Consider the following 21,235-nt stretch of genomic DNA (forward strand, 5'->3'; position numbering starts at 1 on the left):
TTCTCTTCTAAGAGAAGTCTCTGTCCGATCCACGTGCTCCTCTGCACCTATCGGCTTTCCCCCATCTCTTAGTTTAAAAACTGTTCTGCAACCCTTTTAATGTTAAGTGCCAGCAGTCTGGTTCCACTTTGGTTTAGGTGGAGCCCATCCTTCCTGCATAGGCTCCCCCTATCCCAAAAGTTTCCCCAATTCCTAATAAATCTAAACCCCTCCTCTCTACACCATCATCTCATCCACGCATTGAGACTCTGAAGTTCTGCCTGCCTACCTGGCCCCGCGCGTGGAACTGGAAGCATTTCTGAGGATGCCACCATAGAGGTCCTGGATTTCAGTCTCTTTCCTAGCAGCCTAAATTTGCCCTCCAGGACGTCTCTCCTACCTTCCCTATGCCACTGGTACCTACATGTACCACGGCCACCGGCTCCTCCCCAGCACTACACATAAGTCTATCTAGATGCCTCGAGAAATCCACAACCTTCGCACCAGGTAGGCAAGACACCATCTGGTTCTCCCGGTCATCACAAACCCAGCTATCTATGTTTCTAATGATCGAATCTCCCATTACTAACACCTGCCTTTTCCTAGTGACTGGAGTTCCCTCCCCCGGAGAGGTAACCTCAGTGCGAGAGGATACCCCAACATCATCTGGAAGGAGGGTCCCAACTATGGGAAGGTTTCCCTCTGTTCCTGTTGACTGCTCTCCTTCCCTGAGCCTTTCATCCTCAACAGCGCAGGGGCTGTCTGACCGGAGGTGGTACAAATCTACAGTGTCCTGGAAAGCCTCATCAACATGCCTCTCTGCCTCCCTTAGCTCCTCCAGTTCTGCCACCCTGGCCTCCAAAGCCCATATGCGGTCACTGAGGGCCAGGAGCTCCTGGCACCGAATGCACACGTACGCCACCCACCCACAGGGCAGGTAATTATACATGCTGCACTGAGTGCAATAAACAGGATAGCCCCCACTCTGCTGCTGGGCTTCTGCCTGCATTGTCTCCTCCAGCTACCTGTAGGAGAGAATGCACAGGACAGGGACTCTAGAGATGGGTGTTTTGATAAAGGAGGTTTCCTCGGTTATCCTGCTTTCCTGCTGCCTGGGAGGTGAGGGGTGAAATTCTACTCCTTCCATTTTCCTCCAGAAAACCCTCCATTGATTCCAGCTTCTGGCCAGTCTCTATTAATAATCAAAACATCCTATCAGATGCCATTTTGATTTTCACACACAGAAGAATCTGCTGTCTCTTAAACACAGTCAGCTTATTGATATTGACACCCACAGAAACTGAGCATATTATTTTAATAAATCACACATCATTCATTCATTCCTGTCATTTCTAACAAAAAATGAAAAGAGTAGGCCAAGACCATAAGCTCTTGTATTTTAATTTTCAAAGGCCCTGGGATTTTATTCCCCATCCTTCTGGGAAAGAGCTAACTTTTGCAGTCCTGATAACTGGGATTTCATAAAACAGAGAGATCAGTTTTTGTTCCAGAGGAACACAACGTGAGCTCACCGGGGACAGCCAAGTAGGGACGTAGGGCCTGCTTATGCAGCTGTTTTGCAAAATCAGGGCTACACTGTGCCTTCTGGCACATCTCTGAGTAAGGTGGTGCATATATTGCCCCATCCCAGGAGTAGCTCCAGGAGGCGCTGTGTAGTAAACTTCTGTTGGCCTACATCAAGAGCAAATTGTGAAACTCCACTATGTATGGTCAGCGGCACTGGTGGCATTTTGGGGAGTCAGAGCCAAGGCTCCATTATTCCCCACTCCACTGCCTGCATAGCTACTCCAGAGGGGGAGTAAATCAGCACACAGTGCCCGCTTACCTGTGGGCACCTATACGCAAAGTCTGGTTAGCCCAGGCACACAGGTGCATCTTCCATTGAATTCAATGGGAGAAGTATCTATGCAACCGAAGAATTTTGCCCATAATACACTATGAGGGTGAAATTCAGCTTCTGTAGGCAGGGCCCCAGAAGATCCCCAGCAGAATGGAATTGCAGAGACTCACTCGGTATGCAATTTCACCATCTTCCAGCAGATCAATGGGCCTGTGACAGGGTGCAAGGACACCCTGATGAATAAGGGATTCATGCAGCTCAGCCTCCCTCTCCCTTTGCTCAGATAAAGGCCGCTTGGGAGACAGAAGGGGGAGAATACCACTGGGAAGATGCGACTGCAAACCCAGGATGGTGAGGTTTTTCTTCACTCTATTTGCCTGTGTTCTCTCTGTTTTATTGCTTGTTATAAACATTGTCCCTTATAGAAAAGGCCTTGAGGGCTGTGCTTTTCTGCTGAGACTAAGTCATTCCACCTGCTTACAGATCTACTGGGTGGCATCAGGGTAAATGAGAACTGAATCTGGCCCCATCACTGACATTTACTACAGCTACATTACTGGAGAAAGTGGAATTAAAGAGCTTTTCCTGACAGGAAAACATCAACCAGACGTTCTTATCCTCACAATTTTCTCAGTAAAAGTGACATCTCTCCTGACCCAAACTGGCTGTCAATCCACTGCATGCTGAGCTGCTAATCTGTATTAGTCTCAAAGTCTACTGAAGTGTTGTCCCACCATCATGTACGAGGAGGTGCGGCCTCAGGTTTCGCTCCTTCAGAATGCGGCAGGCTGCCGGTGCCGGGGCAGTGACTTCATTCACCAAAATGTTGAACCCCAAGCGCTGGAGCTTCGCCACAAACTTGCCTCGAGTGGCCTGGGTTTCATTGGTGCAGAACCGCAACTTCAGGCCAGACGCTTTGATCCTGTTGTATAAAATGAGTGGAGATGTTAATCACACAGGTAAGGTGTAGGGAGAGAAAGTGGGACCACTTTCAAAACCCATGTATAACCAGGGTGGGAAGGAAAGGGAGGAATACATTTTAAGGACAGGTGTAAAGATCTAGGAGTATTATTATTTACTTTTAAGTGGAAGTAAAATAATACTCCTAGTATGGCCACAGCCATAAATACTTAAAAGTAAATAATAATACTCCTAGATCTTTACACCTGTGCAACAAAAGTAACAGCACTTTACAAGCACATCAGAAGACAAGGCCCTGCCACAAGGAGCTCAGAATCAAACTCAGAATTATAACACACACGAAAAGACTAGGTGCTAGAGTGGAGTAGTCCCCCTCTTTATGAACACCCAGCCCCCACACTTACTGCACTTAGTGACAGTTTGCAAACATTGTAAAGATACCGTCCTAGGGCCAGGCATGACTGTGGATCACAGGATGTGACTTTCCTGTTGCACCTGTAAATCTAGGGTAGTATCTAGCATTTAAACTTGCCATCTACTTTCAGCTTCCACTGAGCTACCTCGAGGCTGTGGACCCCTTATGATGGGCAGCCCACCCACCGGGGAGTCCAAGCAGCACATGAGGCCTGGAGCCTACTGACCCAGTCCAGAAAGTGGTCAGCACAAAAAGGTAAGTGTCTGGCCAAGGCACATTAGAATCATATTGATTCAGCTCAGCTCATAGACAACCTACACCAGTAGAGCCACAGCCATAAAATAGAACTGCAAGCAATGCTGGCCATTCCCCAGGGGGTGAATCACCCTTTCAAGTGCACTTTCCCTCTGTGTGGCAGAAGAGGTAAATCTAGCTCTGTATCTTTCAGCCTTTGGTCCAGAGAGTTGCACTCATTAACTGAGGGCATTATATAGCCATAATGACAAAGGTTAGCATGATATCCTATAGTAGCATTTTAACTCAGATTTGCACCTGCCCACTTACTGAACTTCTGTTCCAACGATCAACCCTATTATATGACTACTGAATTATAGTGCAGGAGAGTTATCCTGTTATATAGTAAAACAATAATATTTTGCACTTGTATAGTCACAAAGTATAGCCAGGCCAGTTCCTCATGTTGCAAGAGCGGTGCTCATATCAACATGTGCATGAGTGCTGCAGCAGCCACAATTTAATCTCATCCCCAAACAAAACATCTGTGCTGTTGTTTGTTGACTTCATTGGGAGTCTGGGTGCTGAGCAACTCTGAAAAACAGGGCTCTGTTTGTTAGGTACCTTTATATGGATTTATTTTAGGCACTCAAACTTGAAAATGGTGATCGTAATCTCCATGTGCTTCAATATACCCATCCATGAAATGGCGATAAATGATAATGCTTGACTATCTCACAGAAATATTGGTTTAATCAATGTTTGTAAAGCACGTCTGGCTCCCTAGAGAAAGGGGAGGTAGTGCTGAACTAACAGTGGTTAGAGTGCTGAACTGGGAGGCAAGAAACAAAAGTTCTATTCCTGGCTCACTGCTGTGGGATCTTCTGCAAGGTTTCCCCCTATGTAAAACAGGGATGATGGTACCTTTGTTTGTATAGCACTCTGAGATCTACAGATGAAAGGTGCAATATCAGAGCTAGTTATTGTTATTATGCTTAATTACAGTCATATTGACAATTATTTCATGACTCTATCCTGTGCCATGACATAAAGGCCAAGATTTTCCCAAAGCAATTTAGTGATTACGGGTACCTCAAGTTTTCGTTGCCCAACCTGAAATGCCACAAAAAGGCCTATTCTCAGAGGACAAGCACTGAGGACTTTCTGAAAATCAGGCCCTTGTAAGGCACTGAGAAATGGAGCCACACCCCCCATCACTAGTTGATTTAAAAAATCTTGGCCAAAAGGACTGAAGTTAATATGGATTTAGATGCCTAACCTTAAGCACCAGTGCTTGATAGTTTGGAACTAATTTTATAAATTCTTATTAAAATGTTGTGAGAAGCAACAATAGTTTTCTGTAAGGAAAGATCATTCTGCTCTGCTTCTCCTCTCAAGATGACAAAATGTGTGGATTCTTTCCCTCAGTGAAGTTCATAGTAGCATGGTGTAATGTAAACAGCAAAACTAGTTTGATAAAATATATTTGGTGAAGAATCTTCCATCAGAAAGAATTCTTAGAAATCTGATCCTAATGTAGGGCGCCCCTCTACACATTTACAGTGTCTGGCAATGTCTTCTTCAATAACACAGGTGATTCATTTTTCTTTCTTATTATTTGTCTTTCCTAATCATAGGTATGTGAATTATCAATTACACTTAGTGGTTAATTGCCCTTCACAAAGATAGCTTTTCTATTTTAAATTAGGCAGTTAATATATTGTAACTAATAGCATTCACTTATACATTATAAATATATCTTCATTGATTAGAGCAGTGAATGTGAGATTAACTCACAAGTTAATGAAGCAATTGAGTGAAGAAGTGCAGGGTGTATCCAGGGAATAATTATGGTTAATGAATTATGATGTGACCTTCTCAGAACAATGAACAATTGGTGTGACAGCTAGATGACAGTATTTCACATCTGTTATTCTAAACATGATTTCAGGTGCAGTCTGTTTTATATATACACAACAAAACTTTAGGGAGTGTTTTACAGTTAAAACAATTTAATTTAAATGTAAATTGTATTGTCCCATCCTTGGAAAAAATCATGGCTCATGACTGGCTGAAACAACCATGTGATGAATAAAAATCTACTGTTTATTTCCTCGGAGGTCAATAAAATGAGTTCTAGAACAATGTTAAACAATCAAATTTTATTGCAAATGACTGCAACTTGATAGGTTATTATATATGCAGCAAAAATTATTGTTCAGCTCACTGGAAGTGAATAATAGGGTTTTTTTCCAGAAATATTTAACAATGCTAATATCAACCTCATATTTTGATGACCATCAATATTCATTGTCTTTCATGGTAAATAACAACTGAGGTTGTACCAATGATTCTTAGTGTTTATGTCAACAGAAGTAAGTAACTACTTAATATGGGCTCAGCTCTGAAAAGTACTGAGTAGAGTTGGTCAGAAAAATGTTTTTTTTTCCTGTGGAAAATGTATATGAAAAATAGAAAAAATAGTTCTTCAAAAATGTTTGGTGAAAAAAATCAAACACTGAACATTTGGATTTGGAAATGCTGCCAGGGCACCTCATGAGAGTTGTAGTTTAGGTACCTCATGTCTACACATTCTCTTCTACAGGCTGAGCTTCCTGGCCAGACTATATCAAAACTGAATAGAAATCTTTTGGTTTTCAGACAACATTTTTCAAATTTCAGCTGAAAATCAAAAACTTTGCAATCAAAACCTTTTCAGTGAAAAGCTGAAATTTTCCACTGACAGCAGACGCATTTTACAAAATAATTTTACAAAATAATTTATGTTGTAGAAAACCTTGAAGAACGGTTTTGATGGAAAATTTTTGACCTGCCCTAGTACTGAGCGGTCTGGCCTGGATCAAACTCCTGGTACTAAGCAGTTGTTCAGTCATGGTAGGTGCGTATTTTCGAACATATTAGGAGGAGTATTTCAATGTTCATCTTAGTGCATGTGTATTGAGCCTACAAGTCATTGCTTTTTGACAGACTATTGTGCCACTACCTATTACCCTTACACAGCTATGAACTTCGTAATTGTCAAAGGACTTGACTCTACAGTCATTCCACACATAGGGTGAAATCCTGGTCTCCTGAAGTCAAAACTCCTATTCACTTCAACGGAGTCAGAATTTCACCCCTGAAAATGTTACAAAACAGGGATTGAACAACTGCATTTATTGAACACAAGATGCCATGCAAAGCAAGTCAATACTTACTATATTTGAAGCCACTGCCCCTCAATTAGCAAAGGGAAATGAAAAATCCTGTGTCATTAAATTGGTTAAGCTATCAATGGTCAAAAGTTGTTAGAATCTGCTATAGGGCAAGTTAACAGTGATCTCTAGTGCTAGCAAGTCTGTGTGGGTATTGGAGAGAGAGTAGAAAGGAGGATAAAAGATCAAATTATTTGCAACAAAACTTGTTAGAAAAGAATCCAACCTTATCAGCTAAAGAATAATCCATTCATAAAATGTCCTGCGGGTATAAACATACTAGCCCTCCCCTTATCAAAATTAAAAATACAACAGTACACTTCTGCCACAGTTGTAGTGGAACTATAGATTTATGCTTATTTGTATTACAGGAGCAACTACCAGCTCCAGTCAAGACTGGTACTCCCCCATTGGTCTAGAGCAGTGATCCCCAAACTGTGGGGCACGTCCCCATAGGGAGACCTGGAGGAATGTTCAGGGGGCATCCGGCGGGGGCCAGGCCAGCCCCCATGGGGTGGGGCAGGGAGTGCCACCCAGCTCCACTCTGCCCCCTGCGCTGCCCCAGTCACAGCTCCATTCAGCCCCCCCACTCTGCCCCAGCTCACCTCCGGCCCCAGTCACGGCTCCACTCTACCCTCTGCTCCGCCCCCAACCCAGCCCTGCCCTCATTCTCTCTCCACCCCCAGGCCAGCTCTGCCTCTAGCCCCAGTTCTCCCTCATCCCCAGTTCTGCCCCCAGCTCCACCTTCAGCCCAAGCTCCTCTGCTGAGCCAACTGTACAGTAATGGAGAGGGCAGACTCCATGACTGGTAAGAAGGGGGGTAGTGACAGGAAAAGTTTGGGCACCACTGGTCTTTAGCCATTGGCTGTCTCTTGCCTGATACATAGCTAATAAGCTCCTTAGGGGCGGTACAATGTTTTTGTTCTGTTTGTACAGCACTTAGCACAATGGTCCATGACTAGGCTCTGAGGCGCTGCAGTAATACAAATAATAAATACCGGTAACTAGAATATGAATAATGAAATGATCAGGGCTCCAGCAATGTCAAATGTAACGCTGCCGTGACAAATATTTGATTCAAACTCGAAAATTATTATCAATCAACTATGATTTGAGTTCAAGCTGTGAACACAACCAAGAAGTGGATCATTAACAATTATTTTGTACCCAAGAACTGTCTGAGCAGCTTTGTGAAGACTTTTGCACTTGCCAGGTATCTATGGACATTCTAAACCTGCTTTTCACTTGTGATTTTTGAGTGTGAGTGGTTCCCTTGTCACAGAAGCCAAATCACATTACATTTTCCAATATGGCCTCTAGTCCCTCTTCTGCTTCCGATTAACTCTGTGTAGGAACTCCTGGAACTAAAACTTTACTTGTGAGTTCAGAGTGAAATTTTAACAGGAAAAAAACTGTGTTCTTACCTCTTGGAAGCTCAAAGACAGCAAACCTGTATAACCTATTTCTGATGCAAAAACATTTCTCAAGGCCTTTTCAAAGCAATCTGGAAATGAAATAGAGTTTGCACAGCTCTAGGCTGCATACTTAATTTTGCAAATATTGTTTATACTTACATGGAAGGCAATAGACAGGAGGAAGAGTTGACTTTAATGTAATCATCATTGTGAAATAAAGAATCGGGTCACAAAAGAAATCTCCATGTCAAGAAACTAAAAATGGATAGGTTAGTAAAGAACTAAAGACCAACAGGTGGAGGCTGGATGACTTTCCTTTAACACTTACAGTAGGAAGAATTTTTTAACCTGCCTAAAACTACAAAAATTCATCGCAGTCTCACCCAACTAATCCCTAAATCATAGATCGGGGCACACTCTTGACTTTGCTTGTATAGTGAGTGTGTGTGTGTATAGGACGTATGAAAATCAGTTTTTTAATTTCAGTTGAGAGCTGTCTCTTATACTACACCAGTTCTTTGAACTGACCTTTACCTCATTCTGACAGAACAGGACAAGACTCTGAGTGACAATGTCCCACAATGCAATTACTGTGCGTCAGATGAGCTGGTCCCTTACAAATCACCTCGAACTTTACACATCTGCTGGCTGTCAGCATCTGCCAGGTTCACTCACCCGAAAATAATGAAAAAACTCTCATTATTGTTCCATAACAGGTAAAGTGTTAGGACAATTATTAGACATCCTGACTGACCTTGTGCAGATTTAACCAACTGCCCTTGCCAACCTTTTCTTGGTTAGACTTTGGGCATATAAAACACAAAAAATGTACTTTTAGACCATATAACGGTTGTGACACCATCAGGAAAAAAAGCTGAGGGATCTGGAGTCAAAGCTGTCATTCCTTTCTAAGTTCACACTCTTCTGCAAAAGGCAGGATAAAGAAAAGATACATGTTCACAAGTTACAGACATGTCATGAGGCAAAACTTTGGACATCCCGTCCTCCAGTGGTCTCTGTCACAACTCATGCTATTTCAAACATAGCACCTGAAAACCACATTTACCTCATTTGGCAGCAGCCTATGTTGATGAATTGGATGACAGGAGAACCCAACCAGAAAATTCAGTCACAGATAAGGTAACAATCTTGTGTGGGGTGTTTTCCTGAGGTCCCTTCCAACCCTGAGATTCTATAAGTTCAACAGGACTTGGATAGATACTGATTACACAAGATTTGCAGAACTGGAACTGGCCACTCATTATATAAAAAAATATACATCTTGCAAAGCACCTATGTGTTTTGGAGTGTTTAACCCTTGTATGGTCAGTGTGTGATTGACATAAAAAGTGGCAGTCACTGGTCAATGATCTAAAGACTGTCTCAGAGACAAGAGGAAAAATGAATATTAGACAACTACTTGTGACCAAGCAATGAAATAAATTTACTCAACACACGCTGTACTTTATCATCATGAATATGCTGCATCAGCTCTACCACTCTGGGTAGGTAACACTTGGGTTATTTTCCTCTGGACGGGCTCAGATCTCCTGTCCAATCAAGTACAATTCCCTCTTTAAGAATGGCTGAAAACTTTGGAAAACACTTAAACTAGCTACCAGGCTGTTTTTAGCATTTTGGACCACTTTCATAGCACTAATGTTATATCACATTACATCATCATATATAAAGCAACATGTGTGATGAAGTGTATGCAAAAAGGCAATGAATCTCCTGCTTCTAGGCTTACAGAAGATTACAAGTATATGAATGTGTTGTCTCTGATCAGAAGAATGGCAGCTTTAAGTGCTAAGAGGTCCAGAAATAAGCCATTTGCAGTGAATACAAGAAGTTTATCCGTTCCACAAAACCCAGGGACTACACTACATATTCTTAAGTGCCATCTGCTGGCACCTTACCTGTTAGCTAGCTATTTACATACCAACCGACAGAGAGCACTCTCAAAACAGAAAGGATGAGAGCGGAATTTAGATTTCTGGGGCAAATTAATTCCTGCCATAACTCTGAGTTCATTGGAAGCTTATTTTGCTGCAAGATAAGAAGGAAAAATGTAATATGTACACGGGGAATAGGCTTCAAGATATACATCTCAGATGGCGAGGCAAAGCAAAATAAAACGGTCTTATAAACCAATAAAATGAATGTGAATAATATTAGTCAAAGGGAGGAGAGACTTAGTTGGTTTTAAGAAAAGTGAAAAAAAAGTTTTAAAACAGAACTAACAGGGTAGAACTGCTTTAGTCTACACAAGTGACAGGAAATCCCACTGCATTTTGTTGTTTTAGCCAGTATCTGACAAAGCAATGAAAATAATCAGGGTATTGCAGCAAACAAATACACATAAGATCCTCGTTAAACTGCACTAATGGTGGGGAAAGCCAAGTGTGGATTGAGGCCTGGTGAGTGCTGACACTAGACACACCAGAACCTGCAGCCAGTTAGGACATCACTGAATACCAGGTGATGTAGCGCTCCCCTACTCGTATTTGTGAGCAGCATAACAGCACCTATGCTGGCAATACACTTGGCACAGCTGTAGAATCTCATTTGCCGGTCCCTGAATATATTGCAAAGTTAGAAATCCGTCTTCGGCATGGGAGTGCGGTTTGCCAAAGTGCAACTTTAATGAAGTTCTGCTATGGACAGGCAGAATAATCAATTTGCCTGAGCACAGAAACAAATTCCACTTGAAAGATAAGAAAGATTAAGAGATGAGCACTTCGGTTTCAGAAGTAGAAATTAAGTAACCAGTAGTGGAACGACAGCAATATGAGAAGTAGAAGTGGGACTCCACCAAATTTAACAGCTAAGCTCCCCTTATAAAGATAACGTATTATAAACAGGAAGGCAGCAGTAGAAAGCTGTATGAGTGAGCATCTGCAGATGATATAGAAATGAGAGAGGAATGTTCTCTGAAGAATGATACAAAGTGTCACTAGGTGAAGATGAGCCTTAAAAAGTCAGAAGTGATGGTTACAAATAAGGTAGATGCCTTTCCTGTCACTATCTGAATATGGTACTATTTCTTTACATACATAGCAGAAAGCCAGGCAGAAGCAGACTGCGCAAGGGTAGGCGGAAGCTCTCCAGTGAAGCAAAGATGGAGGGAGAGTAGATTTAGGGAGTTTGCTGTTTTATCATTCTAATGAAGTTTCTTGTTCAGAGTTAAAAGGAAGCAACTCATTCCACACTTCTCCAGCACTGTCACTGGACACTGTCTACTTGCAGAATGAAACATGGTATGTGGCTTAAGGCCTGGGCCTGTTAGCCCATCCCCACTAAGAGTGCAGGATTGTATCGTATGCATGGAGGTCCAAATTAGGCACCCAGCGTTGACAAAGTCAGGCACTTCGGGGGAGATTTTCAACGTCTCAAATGACAGTTTAGGTGCTTAAATTGTATCAACGTTCAACAGGAGTTAGGTGCCCAACTGTAATTTGGGCGTTTGAAATCTGCCCATTTAAATTCATTTTTAAGCATCTAAATAAAAGCAGCCTCATTTTCAGAGATGCTGGACATTTCCAGCTCCAATTAAAGTCAATGTTCAAGGGCATGGAAAATGCTCATGTGAAGAGATGGAAAAGACAGGGATTATTTACCTTAGAAAGGAGACATGATAAAAAAATATATATATAAAATAATGAATGGTGCAGAGAAGGTGGATGGGGAACCCATTTTCTCCCTGGCTCTTTAACAAAAGAACAAGGAGACAGTCAATTATATTAAAAGGTGGAAAATTCAAAATCAATAAAAGGAAACACTTTTTCTCAGAACACATGATTAACTACAGAACCATTGTCCTCAATGACTTTCTACGACAAGAACTTGACAACACTGATTGGATATTTATATGGATACTAAGAATATCCAGTGTTGCCATCATTAATTAATGACAACAAAAATTTTGGAGGGGATATTAAACCTCATGCTTGAGGGCTTATAGCAATCTCTAACTATCAGAGAGCAGGAAGAGATGTAGAAGGGTGCAGAAATATCTCATATCTGCCTACTGCAGAGTTCTTATGTCAGTCTCTGAAACATCTGGTACTGGCATTCTGTCAGCGACAGAATGCTGGACTAGCTGGACCTTGGATCTGATCCAGTCTGGCAATTCCTATGTACATCTAAACTTTAGATTTTTATTTAAATACCTAAATATGGATTTTGGGACCTATGTTCTGAAAATTTGTCCTAAACTTACCACTATTTTATCTATTCTGCTTTTGAACAGCTTCTGTTAATGGCGTTTCAACTATCCCCTAGTTTTATAACATTACTCCTATTAGTTCGCCCTAGGGTTGCCAACCTTCCAGATTGTCCTGGAGTCTCCAGGAATTAAAAATTAAGTCGTGATGAAATCTCCAGGAATTCATCCAACCAAAGCTGGCAACCCTAGTTCACCCGTAGCCACCTTAAATAATATTTTCCTCCTTTTCTTATGTCCTTCCTCTAAGATGTACCTACTAATCTCCCTTCATTCCTGTTCAGAGGCAATTCCCTCCTATTCTTTTATCCCCTTTATGATCCTTCCTTGGATTCCCTCTAAATTATCATCTTCAGAAGAGTAAGGGAAGCCAAAGGTGGCAGGATAGCAAATTGGGCAAGTGAGATGGTGAGTGGGGAGACTAGATTCAGACTTAGGTGCACAAGGATGAGTTGGGCCAAGACTGTGATGCACAAGAATGTGTAAGATCAGCCTTGCTATACGGAGCAGAAACCTGGGCCACCAGGGAATGTGATTTTTAATGAGTGCAGCTGTACCTGAGAACAGTGACAGGGCATGGGCGAATGAAAGCACAAGGTGATCAAAGAAGAGGCAAAAATAGCATCAGAGACAAAGAAGATTTGGTCAGCAAGACTGAGGTGATTTGAGCATATTGTGTGGACAGAAGATCATCTGGCCAAGGCATAATGAGATACTGGTGCCCTGGGAAAGAGTCACTAACCAGAAACGAAGAATGAACATGTGGCCAAGTAACAGTGGCATATTTAGGGCTTGTTCCAAAACCTACTGAAGTCAACGGAAAGACTCTCACTGATAGGGTGACCAGATAGTAAGTGTGAAAAGTCAGGACAGGGTGGGGGGTAATATGAGCCATACAAAAAAAAGCCCCAAATATCAGGACTGTCCCTATAAAAATCGGGACATCTGGTCACCCTACTCACTGACTTCAGTGAGCTTTGCATCTGGCCCTTAGGATCCAATTGCCAAAGACTGCAGGCCATCACACCCTAGAGGAAGACTTTGCCTTTCCCAAGTTACAGTTTGACAGCGAGAGGATGTGCTATGTAATTAAGGCCCTGATTCAGCAAAGCACTTCAGTATATGCTGAAATTCAAGCATGTGAATAGTCTGATCGATTTCAATGGGACCACTGGATCAGGGCCTATACCAGCTCATTGCAGCTGCCTTAAATCACAATGGGCAAAATTCCTACCTCAAACATCTGTGAATAAGAGTACCTACTGCCAAGCAAAAGGTGGGGAGGGTAGGTGTGTGTATGTAAACTCAAGAGTACAATACTTAAAACTTGGCAAAAATTGAAGCAAAATAGCTGACAGCTCGTTTTACATCTAGCCTTCCTCTAGTTGTTGAAGTAATGATTTTGTCTGGTGGTACTGTAAAAACAGAGTCCCTTTGTACCGGTAAATAAAAGCATGCTTGTCACTGAAATCGTTAGGCAGTACATGGACTCAGCAAATGCCCAAAAAAGATGTAATACATGATAGAAAATGGTACGTAAGTAGATACAGACATACTCAGAATACAAGCAATTCCACATCTAGATTTTTAAAGGGTTGTATAACTTCCCATTAAAAAAGTAATGGTCCCAAATCATTTGAAGCTTTCTCAGACAAAACTGCTATTGATACCAATGGGACAGTTGCCAGAGAAGGACTGAAAGATCAGGCCCAGCATTTGCAATAATGCATAAATGGAAGCTAATCTAATGCTTCAGGACATAACATGATTAGCACAGGGGTCAGAAAGGAACCTTCCCCCTCATTCTACAGCACTGTACAATAGCTAGGTGAACTCTGGAGTTTGCTGGGGGTGAGGGGAGAAGAGGGTTGCTTTTCTCTGATGCATTGGCTCCAGTCACAGGCAGAATACCAGATTTGCTGAACGAATGTCTGGTCTTGTAAATCCTGTTCCATCTATGTAAGTGATACAATTTTGTAGCACATCAACTTACTAGATAACAAAGGTGAACTGCCTGATTATTTTGCCATAAAAAAGACTATATTAATTATTCATTTTAGACGTATTCTCTTAATGAAATCCTATAGAAATGAAATGTGAAGCAAAAAAAAAATTGTATGAAATTTGTTTGGCCATTATGTCAATTCAAACTATTTGTCTAGTTACTCCAGATTCTTCTATCATGTTAATGCAAAGCATAAAACTAGTAGCCCCAGGGTTTACCACATATTAACCTCTGAGGGGTTGCTGATCTTTAGATTACGACTCAGCAATATGTTGTATATTATTCAAACACATGTGTCTTTGCATGTAAACATATTTATATGTTCTCTGTTTCATTATTATTTTGTATCAAAGTATATGGGAAAAATACAGGAAAAAAAATTAAAAATAAATACTAGAACTTTTTGCTTTTGCTAGCTATTGAGATTAAGGTTCTAAAGACCACAGTACCCCTTCATTTCTACATATCTCTGCACTTCCATGTGTCATTTAGGACTGAAAGTGTCAACAAACTCTAGAAGGGTGTTCTCAAGGCTCCGATGACCTGACTGGAAGCAGGAAGGACCAAAATCTCATGGGAAAGTCTAGCCTGCGGTAACAAGAAGTGCAGTGTTTCTCAAATGCAGCCACCAGGGGCTTTTCTTGTGACCACAGACTCCTGGGCTACGACTGGGAGCAGGGGGGCAAAGCAGCGGCCCCTCCTCCTCCCTGTTGCTTTTGGATGCATCACCTTGGTGTTGGTTGCTGGGACCACCAGCAGGGGTTAGATTCTCCCCCCCCCCGGAGACACTAAGGGCACAACGCTGGAGGAGCAGGCAGCCAGTGAGTTCCCCACCTTCCCAGGGTCGGTGGGGCTCAGGCTTTAGGCTTCAGCCCTTAGGTGGTGGGGTGGCAGGCTTTGGCCAAAGGGCTTTGGTCTCCAGCATGGGCTCCAGTTGCACTGTGGCAGGCTCCAGGCTTCGGCCATGCAGCTTCAGGCTCCGTCCCTGGGCCCTGTCCTCCAGCCGTGGGGCATCAGGCTCCAGCCTCCTGCTGCCTCCTCCAGCTCCCCATCCAGAGCTTAATTTGACCCCAGGTTTGCCAGGGATGGGAAAGTCTGCTGTGAAAAGTGATACTTGTATGTTTGTTAATATCACTTTTCACAACAGACTTACTAGCTAGCAATAAATAAACGGACGTGTATATGTGCATATTTATTTCTTATTCCTAAAGCTAATTAAATATTTTAGGAAAAAGTGTGAGAGCAGCCACTGGCCAGAGTTGGTGGCCGCACTCTGGGGCCACCAAATAATTTGTTATGAGAACCTACACAAGTGCTACAGCAGCACAGCTGCAGCATTGAAGCTGTGCCTTGTAACACCTGTAGAGTAGATACTTGCTACTGTGGCAGAAGGAGCTTTTCTATCACTGTTATAAATCCACCCCCTCAAGAGGTGGCAGGTAGGTTGATGGAAGAATTCTTCCACTGACCAAGTTGTGGCAACTCCAGGACTTAGTTCAACTTAACTACATCTCTCGGGATTTAGTTCAGCTTAACCACATCTCCCTGAGCGATGTAGCTAGGTCAGCATAAATTTTAGGTATAGACCAGGCCTCCGTTAGTAAGCTTCTCAATTCTGGGGTTCTTATCCCAAAGAAACATCCGAACATTTGGGTTTCAACCATTATTAATTAGTACAAACAGCTCTGGTCATACGTTTATTTGCAGTAACTACTGTACGGTGTTAATTTAATCGCAACATTTTTATGGGTAATATAATCAGATAATCATATTACACTGGCCTTTGTTCCATACTGACAGATAGTTAACAATTTGTCTTTGAAGCAACTAATTATCATATATAAGAGCCAATGATACCTAATATATTTTTCCACTGTCAAATCATTATTATACTTGCATACAAAGGACATCTGTTGGTAAACAATTAACTGTATTTCTAGAAAGGAAAGGAAAGGAAAGGAAAGGAAGACTTTGCCTCTTTTTATTCAGTGAATTCTTTTTTATGCTCTCAAATAGGCAGGTAAAGTGGATCATTCAGCCATCTGTGCTCCATTAAAAGAGCAGTGATGTAATCACCTATTTTATTACTAACAGTAAAGATATAGGGATGGGCTTATCCTTGGGATAACTATTTTGACTTCAATACTGTTATCCCAGGGATTCATTTGGCCTGTGTCACAAATAAAAATTCCATACTCCCACCTGTTTTCCTTTCACTCCCACTTTAAACGTACCACAGTACTCTATAGTAATAGCACAAAATACTGTACTCTCATTAGCGTAAGATGGAGTGTATTGTACTAGTAACTGTAGACTGCTGTAGCATTTATGTAAGACCCTCTCTAAAATCCTTTCCTTTATCAAATCTAATTTAAACACTGTCAGGTTCATCTCTAAACTAGGGGCCTGATCCATATGTCATTGAAATCAATGGAAAAACTCCCACTCACTGACTCTGATGGGCTTTGAATCAGCCACTTCATGCCTAACACAAGAACCTACATCCTTTTTCATGCATGCCAACCTTCCTTATTTGAGTGGGACAGTCTCTATAGTTTAAACAGAATATTTATCATTTTTCCACTCTGCCCCTTCTCCTGAATGCTCTCCTAAACCAGTGAATTTTATCTGAATTTACAGTCGTGTCCTTATTTCTCTCCCCAATGTTCCTTTATGTTAGTTTCAAATGTTCAATAGATATTTGTGATGAAAAAAAAGCACATTTCAGCCTGGTTTATCTTTACTTCAATGGAGTTACACAAGGGATGAATCTGGCTCATTATCTCTATCACTAGAAATAACTCAATCAGTATTTATCAGCTTTATTTTTGTCATATTCACAAGCTGCATAATTCTCCATACAGCTTAAGCTGTGGCTCTACTCTGAAAAGTGACTGACAAAAAATGGCACCAATCTAACTAAGCAGATCCTCTCCCTGCATGTATGCAGAGTCCCATCTGCTGACTTCTGTGCTAAAAAATGATTTGTTACTGCTTTTTACTCCTATAAATCCTGCAAAGCCAACACAAATAAGAAAGAGTGAGCAAGACTGTTCCTTCTTATGTTTCACCAGCAGAATTGTTTACTCAGTCCCAATCAGTTACCCTCTGGCAGCCCCACTGGAGAAAATGCACAAGGATAATTCAGGGCCTAATTAGGCCTACAGAAATTGTAATATCGGTGATGATATGTGAGAAGTTTGATTCTCAGCTTCCAGACTGAGTTTTCCAGGTGGGAAGTTAGAAAAAAAAATCCTTTAGTTTTAAACTGATGACTCAGGTTCCCATCTGTAAACTGGAAAATAATAGTACTTATCAGTGGACTGTTGTATGGATTCATTAGTTGAAATATATTTGCTCAATGCTATGAAATATAAAGCGATATTGTATATAAATAAATGACAAGTATTGTGGTAATCTTTTTTCCTCATTATCTACCCACTGGTGGATGTTTGCATACTAGCCAATTATGCCACTGGATAATAAATAACTCATGATGCTAAATGTCAATTGCATTTAAATTCCAATGGAGAGACATGAGTGTTTTCTCCTTTCAACTGACGCAAACATCCACCTGCTTGGGGTATATGACATTTCAGGAAAGGAGGATCTTCAAAATAATAATCAAACACAATACTGATTAACTTAATGAAAGTATGGTCCAGTAGATAGGGCAGGGGTAGGCAACCTATGGCACACGTGCCGAAGGCGGCACGCAAGCTAATTTTCAGTGGCACTCTCACTACCAGGTCCTGGCCATCAGTCCGGGGGGCTCTGCGTTTTAATTTAATTTTAAATGAAGCTTCTTAAACATTTTGAACACCTTATTTGCTTTACATACAACAATAGTTTAATTATATATTATAGACTTATAGAAAGAGACCTTCTAAAAACATGATCATGTATTACTGGCACGCAGAACCTTAAATTAGAGTGAATAAATGAAGACTCGGCACACCACTTCTGAAAGGTTGCCAACCCTTGAGATAGGGCAATGGACTCAGGGAACTAAGAGAACTGGGGGCAGATCCTCACCTGGGACAAATGTTCATAGCTCTACTGATTTCAATGGAGCTATGACAAATTTACACCAGCTGAGGCTCTGTTCTCCAGATTCTATTCCTGGCTCTGTTACTGACCTACTCTGTGACCATGAGCACGAAACTTCATCTCTCTCTGCACCTCACTTTTTAGACACTGATGTGTACCTTCCTTTGTAAAGAGCTTTGAGCTTTACTGACAAAAAAATGAAAATGCAGAGCTAAGGAACAATTAACGAATTAATATTTGTAACATGCTTAGACATCTTTGGTTGAAAGTCTCTCTCAACAAACCCAACCTCAGCTATTGGAAGCATTTCAGATGTAGCATGCTCTCAAAATTCTTAATGTCCGCAGCAGATTGTGTGAAGAGATTTAAGACTAAAACCGTGAATTTCTATTTCTTGTTCCACACACATTTTCAGATGGCTCTTTGTAAACTTGCAACTGATCTCCATGTACTAACTCACTATCTCCACCCACCCCCCATCCCACACATGCCAAATTGTTTTATGATTCCAATTCTGCTTGTTTCTCTCACAATCTTAGCCTTGTAAGACTCTGCAGGCATTTTATTTTAACATGGCTGTCCAGCTGCTCCACAGCCTCCGTATGCCTAAGATTTCCATTGCTCTTTTAAGGAGCCCTGTTAAAAGTTGTGCTAACAGATGCACTATACTGACCAAACAACAGGATGTTGTAAATGTCTAACCTCTGCGTGCTTTTCATATGTATATGCTAATAGGCATGCTATGAGCATACAGCTGTAAATGCAAACAAGAGATCTCAGGATGGGCATGTTTTATAGATGTTTAACCACCTTCTGTCTTGGAACAGACCAACTCCTTACTGTTTGCGACATGAAAAGTGAACCTCATTTTCATGCTGTGTCAATCAATCAGGACTATAATGGCACAGAATAAAGGAGCTGTTAAGGTTAGTTCTGATGGAGTCATTTAAATTGCTGATATATTTTCGGATTCATTACAAATGTGATATTCTGGTCTATGCAAGTTGTTTCTATTACACATAGAGGAGACATTTCCTATGTTGTAGTCAGCCCTACTTATACGGATTTTTTCCCACACAACAAATATATGCCGCTTCACATGAATGACTAACAAAATAAACAATCACAATCCAACTTGATTTAAAAGTCTCTAAATAAAAAGCTTTTCTGCAATACAGATAACAGGCCAAATTCTCCTATCGTTCTACCTATCTTAGGATTTTATACTGCCACCTATCACTGTCGTATCTGAGTGCCTTTCAAGAAAAATCAATAGTAGTGGTCTTCATGGAGTTTCTGGCACTTTCTCCTTTTTAAGGGAGAAACATCTGTTTGGGGTTGAAGTTTTGTTTTTAATTTTTTAGGTTTTTATTAATTTACTTACTTTTTTGTAATGTTGATTTGTCTCAGGGTTGTTTGTGGGTTGGTTTTTTGTTGTTTTTGTCAACTGAAGTATTTTGGGCAGAAGGGGGTATCAATGCTCACGGTTACACCAGTGTAAATGTGGAGTAATCCAGCAAAGTAACTGAGAGCAGAACTTAGCCTACCCTGCAGAATAAACACATTTACTTTGGTTTTTATTTTCAGACTCTGATTTGGCAATTTCCTTCCAGAGTAATCCTAAAATATTCCAGTACCACAAACTGTAAAAGAGATGCATTAGCATTAAAAATGGATACCCTTGCTGTAATAGTGGAAGGAAAAATGGCTTCCTCTATCTCAGATCTACTGCAAAGGAAAATGTTGCTTTTGTGTTTTGTCCTTGTGCACTGTAGACTATTACATGAGATCTCAGTGCTGTGACTGTGTGCGGAAGATGGTATAGCAAGGCATTTGAAGAGAACGTCAGCACTTGCATTATATGAGAGCACAGACATCCTTTCGGCAGTATCTATGTATCAAAAATATATTTATGAATCATATAGAGAATAAAATACATATTTACTAAGAGATTTATTTAGGCATACATCACACCAAACAATTATTGTATGAATCTGAATTATTTACAGGGTTTATATTTATTTGCATCTGAATGTATGACTTTTTATAAATCTTGATTAAAAACAATTTCTTAAAAAATAGCAGCTTTTAGTGTCAACATATTTGCATAAAACTACATACTGACCTATGCTATCATCCAAACACAATGTTAATGACCAGTTGGTAATGAGATAATGAGTCAATAAGGGTTTTAAATTATGTGAGATAGAACAATTTCTTGTCTCATAAGTAGATAAATAAGGCTTCTGGACTTTACTGAGCAAAGTGATCATTCTTAAGCAATTATATTGAATGCCACAAACAATGTTTTTCTTTGGCACGTATTCCTGCTGCACCAGATCTCCATGACTATGGCTGTCACTTTTGTGTTGCTCCTTGGTATAAAACTGCCTAGGAGCTATATGAAATCAACAATGAAGATCTTTGTGCCTCTCTTGCTAGATCAATATAATAATGATGTTACAATTGTGAGGATTCATAGGTGCTGTGCGGATGTATATATGCCAAGTATTACTCTGAAGGACAGTGAGAAATAGCAATGCTCATTTGGGGTGGGGGAGAGGCGTTCAGCAGCTGTACGTTCTGGTGAGCTCATTCTTTCATTTCTGTGGGTGCTTACTGGACTCTGTGCACAAATGGGAATGGGCATAAAAGTGCAAGACTCTCAGGGGCCAGGGACAGACTCAGTGCTTGCATACCTCCTGAGTGAGGCTAACAACCATAGTTGTACTAGCTCTCCAAAGAGGGCAAAGTAATGTCCCAAAGCACTGTACCATAGAGCAAAGTGGCCTGAGTGCCAGCAGCCACACATCTAGAGCTCAAAAAGGCCTCATGCCTGCTTGAGGCACAATGAGCCCTACAGTGAGGAGCTCCTATGACCATTGTGAGTGCAGTGCTGTGTGTTAAAGGCATTG

At 41.2% G+C, this 21,235-nt stretch overlaps 1 protein-coding gene across 1 annotated transcript in view; it reads right to left on the reverse strand.

The window, feature by feature from the left end:
* LOC123374183 (phospholysine phosphohistidine inorganic pyrophosphate phosphatase) overlaps positions 1–21,235 on the reverse strand; it is a 168,632-nt gene that overhangs the window by 140,585 nt on the left and 6,812 nt on the right. Inside the window, exon 2 of the mRNA XM_045023823.1 lies at positions 2,575–2,762. Coding sequence (XP_044879758.1) covers positions 2,575–2,762 — 188 coding nt within the window. The remainder of the gene's footprint in view (positions 1–2,574; positions 2,763–21,235) is intronic.

This window comes from Mauremys mutica, chromosome 7, assembly GCF_020497125.1.
Source record: "Mauremys mutica isolate MM-2020 ecotype Southern chromosome 7, ASM2049712v1, whole genome shotgun sequence".
Classification (NCBI taxonomy): domain Eukaryota; kingdom Metazoa; phylum Chordata; order Testudines; family Geoemydidae; genus Mauremys; species Mauremys mutica.